Source organism: Falco naumanni, chromosome 3 (genome assembly GCF_017639655.2).
Source record: "Falco naumanni isolate bFalNau1 chromosome 3, bFalNau1.pat, whole genome shotgun sequence".
Lineage (NCBI taxonomy): Eukaryota > Metazoa > Chordata > Aves > Falconiformes > Falconidae > Falco > Falco naumanni.
Genome location: NC_054056.1, coordinates 92,453,886 through 92,468,828, shown reverse-complemented (window position 1 = coordinate 92,468,828; position 14,943 = coordinate 92,453,886). Strand labels below are relative to the sequence as shown.

At 38.3% G+C, this 14,943-nt stretch overlaps 1 protein-coding gene across 5 annotated transcripts in view; it reads right to left on the bottom strand.

The window, feature by feature from the left end:
* The window catches only part of MATN2 (matrilin 2), a 76,295-nt gene that overhangs the window by 48,570 nt on the left and 12,782 nt on the right, over positions 1-14,943 (bottom strand). For all 5 annotated transcript variants that reach the window (XM_040586589.1, XM_040586588.1, XM_040586590.1 and 2 more), the window contains exon 3: positions 3,459-4,028. In XM_040586589.1, the coding sequence (XP_040442523.1) occupies positions 3,459-4,028 (570 nt within the window). The remainder of the gene's footprint in view (positions 1-3,458; positions 4,029-14,943) is intronic.

The window sequence follows — 14,943 nt, the reverse complement described above, 5'->3', positions numbered from 1 at the left end:
GGGGAAAAAAAATGGCTTTGAGATACATACTATGTATCTGGTCATTGGAATGGTTACCAGAGTTACAGATTTATTACTAATATACAAACCACCACAATTCCAAAATCTCTTAATAAGCTTTTTGGATCTCATAATTTTCTGCCAAAATAAAACTTCTCAGGTACTTTTATTTATGTGACAACAGACCTGCTTGGACTTCTTGTCTTCTCATCTTTCTGCCATTCTGAAAAGGAAGTTTATGACCTTTGATACTTTCTAAACAGAAGTTTCCTCCTGGCTCTATTTCACTAGCTTTCAGCAGCAGGTACAGCTTGTTATGACCAAAGAATCACTTTCAAATATGACAAATGACAAATATATTCATTTCAGAGTTTAAGCGTCAGAAAATCTTACCATGTATTAATGCTATAGAATGTGAATCTATACAACATCGCTTCAAAAACAGTCAATCCTCCCATATCAAAACAACATCAGGCTGCAAAACAGAGTACTGAAAAAAAAAGAGTTCTAAAAAAAGAAGCATTCAATGATAGGCATCCAAATAACTCAGTCCCTTTTAAGAATATGTTGTTACTATCTGTTGCCTATCTTTTGACATACTAGCACATAATCTTTTTTCTAAAACATCTCTGTTACACTCATTTCAAAGAATCAGTGGTACTCTGGTCATCAGATTTCTGCGGTAAAGGAGGCTGCTGTCTGTGTGATTCCTGAAACCTCGTTTGTTCCAGGAGGTGTTTGGTGGACACAGCCAGGGACTGAAGTAATAGAAAGGGTGATCTCCTAGTTAAGGAATGTGAATGTGAGAATATTGAATTAGATTTTATCTCTGTCTATGTCACAGGGTCCTTATTTGATCTGGGGCAAGCCCATATCAGTATCTTCAAGGAAGCATCAACTCTCACACTGCACGCATTCAGCTAGAGACACCAGAACCCAGATTTGCAAGAATTCAGGGCTCTCTCAGCTGCAAGTGAAGGCTGTAGAGCTGTGACTGGTATGTTATATTGGTCTAAAAATGCTAAATGCCCCATAAAATCAGACCAGGAATTGCCGAGTCAAATATTTAAAGTCTGTGGGTGATCTTGACAGTCTTTACCCTGTTTTCCTTCCTCCAGTGTAAAATGGGGATGGCCCCACTATCTACAGGAGAATGATAGAAGACTTCATTTGCTCCTGACCGATCCCAGCTTTTGTCTTTCTCTCTCTTCTTCTATTTAATCTTCACCTCCTTTCCTGGATTCTGTTTCCATTTCTGTTTATTTTTTTCTGAGTTTTCAACTCTTGCCTCATTCTTCACGCCTCTGATTTCCCAGGATATTGTTTGCTTCTCTTTTACCTCGCTGACCAGTAATAAAAAGAGGTGCCTGGGATCCCCTGGCTTCAACTGCTGTTTCTGATACCCTAAATCTTTAACAGCCAGAGGCAGCAACTATAGGGAAAGTCTGATTTAATAGAGGGTGGAGCACATCCAATTTATATGGACTCTTCTGAGAATATAGCTGCTAGGCACCAGGTGATTTCTGTCATCCATGGGGAAACAGTGGTTAATTTGGTTTACTTTATATTTTCCCCACAGAACTTCATTACTTGGCCAGGTTTTTCTCTTATCTTCACAGGAACCATGAAGACACATTCCCACAGACATAAGGGCAATACAGACACAAGGACAGCTTAGGTGCCAAGGTCTTTTCCCATAGCGTGAAACCCAGCAGACTACATGCCAGGAGACTTGACCAGAGGGATGCCTTCAATTGCTCTAGCAAATAAACAAGGTGTCCAGATGTTCAGCTCTGCTACAATGATACTGCCTCTCGGTCCACACTGGGGAGGACTTAAAAAAACTAAACACATTTCCTGGGAGGAATGTAGGTGCTCTAGGAAGCAGAGGCTATGGATGCTTAGATTGCTGCCTTGAAATTCAGCAAGCTGAACACTGCTTCACGGCCCAGACTCAATAAAACATTAAGGATCCTATCTGCAATTTAGTCCCTTAAGTTGAAATCTGTAAGAATCTAACAGCTTAAATTCTCTGTTGCACCTGGGCCTGGGTTTTTATGTGCATTTTTGGATCTCACCTTCAATTCCTGACATAGCAAATGTTCTGGAGCATTCCCTGAGAAAAGGAGGCGGCAGCAATCCTTGTCACCTCCATACTCCTTCATCTGTGAGGGTGGGTGGGGTGGGGGTGGCTTTATTGAGGATCACAAGTATTTGGATTAAAAATGAGCTATAAAACACTAATACATTTACTGGACACTGCCTAGTCAGAAAAAAACAAGTAAGTGGTATTTGTACTGGATTTGTTTCTAAAATGCAATTAAAAAAATCCAGTAAAATGAAGTTTTGAAGCACCTTCTCTTCATTCCATTTAAACTCTCAATCCATGTTTAGTTATGTATCTTACTACGCCAGCTAATTATATGGCAAGGAAGAAACAGGAAAAAATCTATTATCTGATGAATGTCTGTGATGGTGTTCTGTGCTGATGCAGTTCAGCTGGAGCTCTGTTGCTCTTTGAAACAGTTTTGGAAAAGATCGAGTAAGGAAAATTCTCCAGACTATCCTGACAATAAGCCTCAGTTCTTTTCTGGCAAAAGCTTCCCTAGAGATGAGTAAGCATTCAGTCTCACTATGCATTCTTTTTCTGGACTCTGCTGAAAATGCCTCAGCTTAATGCCAAATCTGTATGAAGATCTTTCATATTTGTCTTAGGAAAAACTAACAAAAAAAATTTATATCAAGTACATAGATTGGAATAAAATGAATTATGTATGTCATGATATTTGTAAAAGGTAACTTCTTATCAGGGAATTACAGATGGAAGTGATTGTTGCAAATTAATGCCTATTAAAACATTATTTACTTTATTGTATGAATGAGTAATATCACTGTAATGGCTTCTCCTAACTTTCTGTACTTAAAATGGATTGAATAAAAATGCTACCATGTCTCTGTGTCTCATTTCCAGTCACAAGGCACGCATGGAGATAACTGTTTGCATAGAATTAATACGTAAACTTTGGAAGAGAGATCCACAAACTCTACAGAATTTTTTGAATAACCAAAACACTGTTTATCAGTTTGAAGTTTCAGTGCTAAGGGAGGTCACATTAAAAATCAATAGATGAAACAACTTATCTAATATTTAAATAGCAGAGGGTTGTAAATTTATTGCTATTATGCAATGAATAGGAAAATCATGGTATGTGTATTTGCCTCACTCCTCATGACCACTAGGAATTAGATCATATTTTATGGCATTTAGCAGTAGAGTATGTTTTTCCCCATATGTATGACTGCTGTTCTGAATGTTGTCTGGCTGGTCTCCCTTTTTTCAATATATATATTCTGACAGATAAGCTTCCATGTTAAAAAAAAATAATATATAATGCATAGGTTTCCCCCCTGTGTTTTACTTTCATCTGTGCATTCAGATCTATAGATAAAAACCTTACCACAAAGTTTAGTCTGGAAGGCAGATGTCAGTGTTTCAATCTGACTGAAATTAGCAACCAGGAACACATGCTCTTCATGCGGTTCACTCCCAATGGACTTCAGCGTGTTCATATCTACTCTTCCCACTCCAATGGCAAAAATCAGGATTCCTGAGTTACGTGCTTTCGTGGCAATCTCTGCCACTGGATCCTGAGGTCTCCCATCAGTCACTATCATGATAATTCGGGGCACATTCTGCTTCAGAGGTCGAGCTCCTTCTGATTCTGAAAATGCAATGTTCATTGCATACTGAATAGCCAGTCCAGTCATAGTGCCAGTTGCCAGGTGCATCATCCGCTTCACTGCTCTTTCGATATCCTGCTTCCTCCTGAATGTCTTCAGTGAAAACTCATGTTTGACTGTGCTGCCATACTGAATCAGACCTACGCGGGTGGCATCAGTACTGATGTCCAGGAACTGCAAGATGGTTAAAATGAACTCCTTCACTTTTTCAAAGTCATAAGGACGTACACTGCGAGAGCTGTCAATGATGAAGACGAGGTCCAGGCGTTTGTTGTTGCAAGTATTTTCTGGAAGGCAAAATGCAAACAAAAATACTTTACAATAATTTCAAAATGCAAACTGGTTCAGGTTGACCCGATGTCTCAAACATGCTGTCTAAACAAAGACAAACACTGGGAAAATACAGGAAAAATAGGAGATGTCAGAACTAAGGCTACTTGGGCAATATAAATTCAGCCTCAAGTAAGTAAGAAAAGCTGTCTGTTAAATGATCAGTAGATTATTTATTTTTTGGAGGGAAATCAGTGCCCAGCATGACCAATGGCAGTGGAATGCGTAGATACTTGTGCTGTACCCTGTTTTGTCATTGTTGTTGAGATTTTAAGCTCAAACTCCACACAGGCTGGAAGTGCCCTCTGAATTACATAGTTACTATTTGAACAGGCTGCACTGTGCTTCTTTTTGTGGTAGTCCCTGAGAATTTAGAAATTGAACACTCCAGTGAGGCAGGATGGAATCAGTCCTCCATTACAAAAAGGGAAAACAGAACACAAAGAAATGTGGGTCAAAAGCATCTGTTAATTGCAGTGGCTGATACAAGATGTGAAGGGACTGATTTTTCAGGGAACTTGGCATTAAGCAGCACTTTGCATGTACAAAGTACAGCTCTCAATGACGTCAACTGCAGCTGTGACTGCTCAGCACTTCTGCAAATCAAACCCCACGATTTCAAATGCATAATTAATGGACATCTGGGAAAAGTCTCATCTTGCACTACCTCAGCATCACACAGAAATTCTGTAGCTGCATCAGAGAGAAAATCCTGCTGTCTACAGTGGCACTCAACCTGGCCAAAAGACCACTCATACACTTTCCACCCATCGGCAGTCTTTTTTTTTCCAGTGAAGCAGAAATACCACACAGTGTGTCTATATCTGACAATTGCACAGGCAGGCAGGCCAAGCTATCACAGATAACAGCCGAAGTGAAGGCTGGCTGCCTTCTGGGCATGCTACAAGCCTCCTGGGACCCTGGGTATATCCTCTGGCTTCTGCTTAGCAACCTTTTTTTGAAAGAATATGAGACACATGCATGAGTTGCACGATGAGAATGGATAGGGACTGACCAATTCACATGACAGGCTTAAGACAAGCAGGGAGACGTGAGCTGTGAGCCTTGCTGCAGAAGGCAGCATAAAGCAAAAGATTAAAGGACTTTAAAGGGCTTAACGGGATGCTGGTGAAGAGAAATTTCTGAGGTTTAATACTGACATTAAAGATCCCTCCAGATTAGGAAATCCCTGAGCCAAAAAAGCATGGCAGTTGGGGGGATGCCTTTAGGTACTATTGTTTTGTCCTTAAACATTTTCATATGCATCACATTTTGACTGCTGTCAGAGACAGGACACCATGTTAGGTAGACCTGTGGCTTCAGTCAGCATGTCTGCTCCTGTTCTTCCATTCCCGTGGTTATGAACAGACCTGTGAAGTAACTAGTTGCCCATTTGTCTGCCTGGCTTGAAAGATTAAAGGTGGCAAGAATGCTCATTTCACTAAGTTGAGAGACCCCTAATCAATAATCTCCCTTATTTCCCAACCCAATTCAATTCCCAGTGCGCTCTCATCTGTCTTGTGCACTGAATGAGGCAAATGCTCGGTGGAAACGTAGTATTTGACTGTATAATTAAAGGTCATGTCATACTGCACAAGTACAAGTGGGCCAATCAAAGACTCAATTGGAAAAACATCTGTCTGTAGGCAAGCCTTTACATGAGTTCACTTGTGACTGCTGATGAATGCTAATCATGTACTTCTGCCAAGGCAAGGGGTGAGAAAGCTGCCTGTTCTCACTTGTTAACTCAGAGGCCTCTTTCATAGATTACCAAGAATATTTGTGGGCATAGAATAAAAATGCTCTTTGATGACAATAAAAATGACTGCCTGGATTTATTCATGCACAGCCTACAATATGGCTTTATTCATAAGCATAGGAATATGCTAGGGTTGCTTAGTCTTTCAAAATCGGAGGACGTTGAATGCAAGCCAAATTGAGCAGAAACAAAATTCCAGTTCTAATGGGATACAGATATCCTGACAACTACTTTCCATCTTATTATCTTAGTGGTATATCTAATTATTAATTATTTTTACTAATATAAGATGAAATATTCCAGCACAGTTCTAATACAAAGATAATGCTAAGATATTATTTGTGGGAGCAGAGCAAGGGGAAAGAAAGATAACTGCAGAAAAAAACCCCTAAGAATATGTCTGCGTATGTGAGGGGAAGGACAGAGAAGGGAGAAGGGTAAAATGACTGCTATTTTATTTTCCTTAAAACAAGTCAAAACTAGAGCCATGGTGTTGAGACCTTCTCATCTGAATATAACGATTTGGATCCCAGTCTGACAAGACTCAGTTATGTATTTTGAAGTCAGGCATGAATCTTGTTGGGAAAAAACCTGGACGGCATTAGTAGACAGTACTACTAGAAACACACCCCATTGTGCTAAATTACTTAAGAAAAAACTGTTGGGCTGAATGTAATACAGTATATTTCAAAACTACTTTCATTAGCAAAACTACATCTATAGAAATACCAAACATTTCCAAATTGAAATGTAATACAAAATGACCTTGTAATTATTAAAGTTGATTTAGCTGAGATCCATGAAAAATAAAACGTAACTAATTTACTAAGTAAAACTTCAGCTGGGTGGTATTTTGAGGAGTGGCAATCAGCAATGACTAACAGATCTGAACACTCATCCCCCCAGATAAACTTTCAGTGATACCTTTTTAGCAGTTGCATGTTTTTGCACTTGCCCTGTAAACTATAACCTCTTCCTGTTACCAGCTCTCATTTTGAACAAGGACATTTCTCACAACTTGGCAAACATCCTCCTACCCAAGAGTAATTCCCTTCCACTCTTCTTATGAAAAGTGACATGCTCATTGAAAAGAGCTACTCATCCATAAACCTGCTTCTAAGTCAGCAGAGGTTTTGTATTGCCAACACAAAAGTTAAAAAAAACCTCTCACTGTGAGCTGTATTATCCAAAGGCAAGGCCAGGAGACGCAAGACAAGGACAGACAAGGCAAAGGAAGGAAAGGTCAAGTCAATATGTTCTCCTCCTCCAATCAATATGCAGTTTGTCTGTCAGTAACAGTTACAGCGATGCTACCTTTGCAAAGTTAACAACACAAGGACATTTCAGTTCTACTTGGAAGAACCCAGCTGGGAATCAATTACTGAGAGATACATAAAACAAAGCTTAAAAGAATATTTCACATTGAGCATCTTAATTTCCTCTAGCTCTGAAAGTTCTATTAAGTTATTTTATCTGATCCCTGCAGGTTTTCTTCTACTCCTTTCTCAAAGCAAATTACGCTCAAGTCTGAACCCCTACTTTGGCTTTGATGAAGTTCACGCTGCTTTGACTTTGCTCACCCACCCAGGGTCTCTATCTGAGAGTGTTTGTACCCTCTCAGCTTATATCTAACTAATGCTACATTGCCTTAATATAACTAAAGCGCTGCCAGGGAGTTTTCCTGAGCATTGGAACTGACTATCTCTAGGCTGTTAAATCATTAGAATAGTTCCTGGTATTGTTCATCTTAGGACAATTAACATTTTCTCAAGCAATCCTCAGGCATGATATGGGAAGTAGCATGAGCCAGGGATTCATCCTAATATGCAGTGTGGATTCAACCACTCTTGTAAGCTCAGCGTATTTAGTAGTACAGAAGCAGGCCATTTTATACCACTGGTCTCAGTGCCAGAGAGCAGTCTAAGATACAAGCTAAGCTCAGAGGCCAGCTGGATTGCATCCACAGTATTAAACTCACCTTCCCACTAAAACAGAATGGCTGTATGCAAGCTGCCTATTGGGAATAATCCCAGTCCTCTTGCAGCCTCTGAACCATGCACAGGGACTGCTGGGGAAGTGCTAATCACTGCGGGCCAGAGAACTCCAGCAATTTAACAGCAACAATAATGGTGGAGTCCCAATGCCCAAGAATGTCCCTTAGCACTGTTTAATTTCCTGAAACAATTCCATTTTGGGACATTCAAACTAAACACATGAAAAGGACCAAAGTTTTAGATGGTGATTTTCCAAAAGTTTTTGCAAGCCAGCTCCCTTGATAAGATTAATTGTTTAAAAATGAGTTAGTTATTTTCTATTGTTGTCCTACATCTTTATGACTCCTTATTCCTTTTTTTTTTTTTTTAACTTTGATATTACTTATTTGGTTATGTAGGTCTTTATCCTAATATATGAGAATGGATAAATGTTGAAGAATGATATTGCTTTATGCAAAGCAAAAGGAGGTTAGCTCAACTTGGTAAACACTGCAGCGAAGTTAAGACATTGAAAAAGTAATTTATAACAAGTAAATACTGGTTCCATTAAGATGTTTGTTATAGAGTAAGACAATTTAAGCAAAAAAGAAGGATGAGATCAGTTAAGAAAATATGAGATAATAGAAAAATTATTGCCTAAACAGGCAATGCATTAGTGGCAATGTTGAGACTCAATATATTGTTTCTTAGCTAACTCTACAGTAATGTAAATACAAAAAATTACACGTGCTGTGACAATGCCAGCAATAACACCAGGTTTATTTTTACATTCTATCTTTTGAGTAACAGAAAAATTAAATAAAAGAGGAGAAAACTGTTCTCCTGGCTTGCACATTATAAAACTCTTTCCTAAATTCCTCTTCTTTCTTTGCCATTTTGTTATTTCATTTTCCCTCTAGTCCTCAACCTTACTGGCCTCTCTTTTCTTTACAACTTCTTTCCTTATAAATCGCAGTATAACTCCTAACAAATTTGTTTCAAAGTGTATGAACTTGCTGGGTGTCAAATATTTGTTCTTAAAGTCCAGAATTCAGGTTTTCCCTAGCTAAATATCCAGCCAAAAAGATTGGATTTGACAGATTCTCAGATATTTCCAAAGGATTTCGTAGTTCATCAAGAAGGTTTAATTTTATTGCCATACAATCATACAAGTAAAGAATACTTAAATTTGCAATTAATTCATAAATATAGCAGGAGCAAAATGCTCAGATGGGAAGAAACACATACTTACATATTACCTATATATACCTTCTAGGAAACCACAGTAGCTTCATTTGCAAAGATCAAGCACGAAGTACATAGCAGTAAATGTAATGTTGCTTTTGAAAAACGCATTTTGTGGTTGTTGCCAAGACTAAATGAAGAATAGCACTAATTCCAAGCACTTCATGGCTCTAGTAAGACGTTTTGTGCAAGTTACCTTCCAAGAAGGACAAAGGATAGTACGGTACGTTTCAGATATAATCCTACCTAGTTCTGGAAGTAAATGTTAGAAACTGCTCAGTAACCCTTTCCTGGCACATGTATGTGCTGCACTTGGTTCTGCAGGTGACACCAGCTCTTGCCAGCTCTGGGACAGACCCTGGGTCCAAGACCTGCCCCCATACTCCCTGGCCCCATCCTTGCTCTGAACCTTTCCCCAAACTCACAGGCGTCTGGCCCTAACCCAAAGACTCATTATGAGTTTGGCAGCTCACCCGTTCCTCCTTACATACTTCTTCCTCTGGAACAATCTCAAATGCAACACAGCCTTCAGACATTTCTTTATTGCCTCTGACAAAACCTTTTCTGAACTTCCAAAATTTCTGGGACAACTCTACAGCAGGATGCTCTTGTCCAGAGATTTCCATTTCTTACCACATGCAAATGCTTCGTTATCAGTCACTGCAGGAGAGTCCGTTACCTTGTTGTCATTTCACCTCACTATTTCTATTCCTTCCCTGCCATCCTTTCCAAAACAAGAAGGTCATTATTAATAAGAAGTCCCTCCAATTCCAGAGTCCCAAAACTGACTCCTACTATGTCTCCATTTCTTTAGACTGGTTCTGTCTCTGGCATGAAGCTGAAGTATGGTGTGGGGATACTCTCAGGTTCCTTAGTTTTTTTCATATATTTCAGCTGTTCTGAGATGGAAACTGTCGGGTCTTCTGACAGGAGTCAAACCTGCTAAATGGTCAGGAGGACCGAGGAGTGGGTTGCTTTCCCTTGTGGGCAGAAAAAGACCCAGACAGAGGGATTAAGCATCTTGATATCCCCAGTCCAGTCCCAGAAGCATCAACATCTACGAACTGTTTCCTGACAGAAACAAATGTTACGTGCTCTCAGTTAAGCATAGCTCACACCCGTGAGAGACAAGGAATTTTCTGAGCCACGATGGAGAAACTACACACAGTTAAAACTACTTTGAACCCAGTTCTCACAGACAGCCTGGAGGCATTGACTCTGCCTGTGACTGACTGTCTTTCCCTGCACACATCTGTAAAACAACAAATCACAACCAACACAAAAAAGGGTGATTGCATGGGAGAAGATGATCTTCATATCTTTCTCCTCAAAGATCTGAAACTCTCATTTTGCCTGAGCTACCTGGGGCACTGTTGCAATGGAACAGAAATTATTACAGAAGGAACAGACAGAAAAAGTAAATAATAACAGTAAATAGCAGTAGCAGCGTAGAAAATTAAATGGAAAAAATGTGACCTGAATGAGTTTGCGCTGTTCTGCTTTCAGGACATTAGCTTAATGTTTTAAAAACTCCTATCCATGCTTTTTTTTTTGTTTTTCTAAAAGTCACCCATGTCTTTGTTTACAGGCAAGCTATTAGCAACCTCAACATTACTCATTAATCAGCTGATCTGAAACCACATATTTCTATCCATTGGTAACAGTTTAAGTATTATACTCTTTTCCAGAGTAGTTTCAGAAACCGCACCATGGGATAGTGCCATATACCATTTCCCCCTGCCCCCCAAAATATATGAGGCATCATTCCCACTGACAAACCATTAGTTCTACCATTTCAGCAGTACTTAAATAAGTAGATAGTGTCTTCTAGCTTCCACAGCAACTTAAAGGCACGTTGTCTTCATTCACAATAGTGTCTGATTACCCACTTGTGCCTATAAAATGAGATGTTCTTTAAGTTATGTAAATGCTGTTTCCAAGACTTTCAAGTTAATTTTGCACATATGTGCTTTTTTAATTATTAAGCTAAAGTACTCACAATGAAGTCAAAACCATCATACTTTTGAACGTTTGGTGTTCTTTCTTTTGGCCTGAGGTCCTTCAAGACAAAATACACAGAGGAGACTTTGAGATTGTTGAGAACATACAAATAAAAAAGTTTGCAATTTTAATCAGTGAATTATTGTCAAGGCAAACTCTTTTTCAAACAGAAATGGTATTTCACAGTAATTTGTGGGGGTTGTAACAAACAATTTCAGAAATACAGAGAGCATTTGCAGTTCAGTACATGACACTGTTTTTTCTGTACCAGCAGATGTTCTTTCCTTTTTGTGGAAAATTTAAAAATCTCTTAAAAAAAAAAAAAGGGGGGGGGGGGGGGAAATTGGCAGGAAAAGATAATAAGAAAACAAAGACTAGAGGGAAAACAGGAAAGAGGAAAGAGAAGAAAAAGCTTTATTAGAGGAAATACAAATTAAATAAATACAATAACATGTCTTGTGCTGCTAGAAATAGAATTATATCCCATATAACATTAATTACTGAATTTCCCTTTAAGCAGCTTGAAAGTGAATGCTATTTTAATACATGAATTGAAAATTAATAGTGAATACTAAATATGACAGTTGGCAAGCATAATGTTGTCATGCGGCTAAAAATTGCTAACACAAACCAAAATCCAAACTTTCTGATCTCCATGATAATTGGCTGCAGATGAGCGTACTCAGAATAGGACACAAACCCCTGGGGTCTGTTACAGTCCCAGATAGCCCTCATGGCTCATTAGTTGGGCCTGCTTAAGGAATAACAGCTTTTGCAAGGAACAAATAGCCAGGCAGGGATGCGATTGCCATTCAGATCCCACCTTCTCGGACTCCAGGACCCCTGCTAGGGCTGGGAAGGCACAGCCTCAGCACCACAGAGAGAGGGTCTCCCACTGCAAACTAAACCCTGAAACTGGAAGACTGGGGTGGTCTGAGCAAGTGCCACCTTCCTGCTACTGTTTTAGACCTCAGCCAGGTAGATGACTGACAACAATTATTGCAGGGGAGAAGCCGATACCTGAGAGATTAAGATGAAAGCACAAGTTTCAAGGCTTGGTATAAAGTCCATGGGAGACATCTCAGCCATTGACACAATCACTACTGGGAAGCAAAGCACACAATTGCTAATAACGTGTTGAGGCACAATGATTGTAAGATGTACCTACACACCTCTGAAGGAAGAAACAGGTGATTTCACACACTGTAAAATGCTTTGTGCTTTCTCTTTCCAAATGTTACACCTCTGTTTATATGGCAATTTTATGTTTTGATCAGAGAGAGTCCAAATTGATACATTTTATTATCTTATATCCTTATAAAAGTTTGGTTAGGATTTTGCTTATATTTTGGCTAAATACATGATAATTCAAAAGATGTAATTTGCAACCTCTTCCTACCTTTATTGCCTAGGATAGTTTTGATCTCCCCAAATACTATACCAGCATCATACATCAAACACATAATGTAGTTGTTATCATGACCAGACTCATTATTGACACATATTTTCCCCTTTTATTTGCGGCTAAAATGTAACCCAGAATGGTTAACCTGATGATGTTCTTGAGCCTCGAAGTTACAAATACACAAGTTTAAGAGCTGGCTTGGATACAAGAATGTTTGGAATAATTTTAACTGACTGTAGCGAGTGATTCATAAATTTAGTAAGCACTATGTGTACTTCATATTAGTTCTCTTCATATTAGTGGAATGATATTTATAAAATGAAGAAATAAATTATTATATATTTTGTTGCAAAATACAATTTAACACAGACGGGGACATTTGTGTTTAGCAGCAGTTTCTACTGAACAGGAGCCAAGTACATTTCCTTCTTGGCCTCCATTCCCCATTCAATTTTGTGCAGCACCAGTTAATCTCTTGTAGTTTCTTTCTTCTGGGATCTTGTAGCATCTAAATTAATGCCCCCTAAATTAGCTTTTCTCCTCACATAAATAGTTCTTTTCAAAACCAGGTAGGTGCACATTTTATATTCCTAAAGAACAGAAGGAATGTTATTGCTTAGAATATTATTCTACAGCTTATTCAATTATTCCCATGCATGCACTTCAGAGCTTTCCAAAGAAACATGCCCATGTGACATAAAATACATGCTCAGTTTACAAGAACAGAGTTCACCAAGAAAAAAAAAAAAACAACAACAAAAAAAACAAACAAAAATCTTGTGGGTTTTCCACAATGTTGAAATTTTGCTTTGCTTTGTTTTACAATAAACGATTAAGATGCAGCAGGGCATAAATCCCACATCTGTGCTACCAAAACCACCCACAACATCAAACACCAAAAAAAGCTACATCTTGCAAGGACTGGGCACGTGTTGTTTCTGAATATAGAACCTGCTGAAAGGTGCTGTGGATCTCTGACTGTGGCCTTGAAATCACAGTGTGGAAATCACCACTCTGGACAACTGACACGGCTCTCCATCAGTCTGTTTAGGTGCATAAGTCTATTCCAGTTGTATTTGAAAGAAATGAGCTAATGTAACAGACTTAATTTTATCTTTATAACCATGTAGCACTATATTTCCATTACTGCTTTTCTTTAGTATCCAAAAAGCTATGCTAAACTGGCAAACTGTGCTTTCAGTGATCTGTGTATAATCTAAAAAAGCAGCTGTGCTCAGCAGGAGCAATGATTTTGTCAGAGAGCTAAGTAAAAACCTCTTCAGAGCTCTGATAAAGTCTTTAAAAGACAAGATTCTAAACCAAAAGATTAATTTCCTTTAAGGAATCAGGATACCTAGGATCAAACTGACGAGGGGAAAGAGAAGGCAAAATTCAGTTCAAGAGTCATATAAGGGGAAAGGCAACTGCCTTCTGCTACAGTAAAGACAAATGTACCATCCTGTTTCTTTCTGTTATTTCACAATATCTTGCAGGACTATGGAAATGATAATTTAAAACATAAATACATATACATTAAAAGCAATATTTTCCAGCAATTAACACAAATTCTTTTATTACAAGAAATACATATGTATTTTCTACCTCTAAAGCAACTACACATATTCTACAACTAATATGCTACAAGAAAGATGTAAGAAGATGTTAACCAACTTAATTAAGTTGGCACAATTGAAAACTTTAAATACTTTGAAGTTTGAGTCAGTGTTTCAAGAAAGAAAAACCTGAAAAACAGTTTGCCTTCCAAGGCCCACACAGAGAGAGTTCTAAAAACTTTATGTCCAATTGAGCCTTGCACAAAACTTTTAGATCTTTAATGGAAATTATTAGCTATAGGAATAATAATTTTAAACAACAACAAGCAATGCAAGGATTTGCTAAACAAAAACATGCATTCAGGTTTAGCAAAAAAACTAGGGATAAGAAAAACATAGAAAAGACATAGCTCATTCCTTCTGAAACCTTCATTAAAACATACAGGCTATTAGCCCTAACAAGACAATTAAGAAATCTATGAAGTATTAGTGCATGGCTGCCAAAAAAGTAAATCCTCCTAAAGCTGGATCTCACAGTACTTTTATCACTATGTGGACAATCCCACAGGATTTTTCATTCATCCCATTTTGCCTGTTTACATTGTCAGCTTCCTGGAGCAAGGAGTTTTACTTCTGTACATAGACACTACTAGTATTTTACCACTAAATAGTTACCACAACAGTACACTTTTGTTTTAAACGTTGGCAAAATGAAAAAAAAAAGAAAAAAAAAAAGAATAAAATTATTTTAATGCTACTAATATTTACAAGGCAAAATCCTTCATTTTAGTCCTAAAAACATAAAGACCTTCACCCAAAAAAACCCAAACCCCAACCTAAACTTTTGTTACTTTTCCAGGTATCTGTTGGTTCTTTGCAGCTATATTGCTCACTTTTGCCTGCCAAGTATTTCCACAACAGCAGCAATTTTCATCA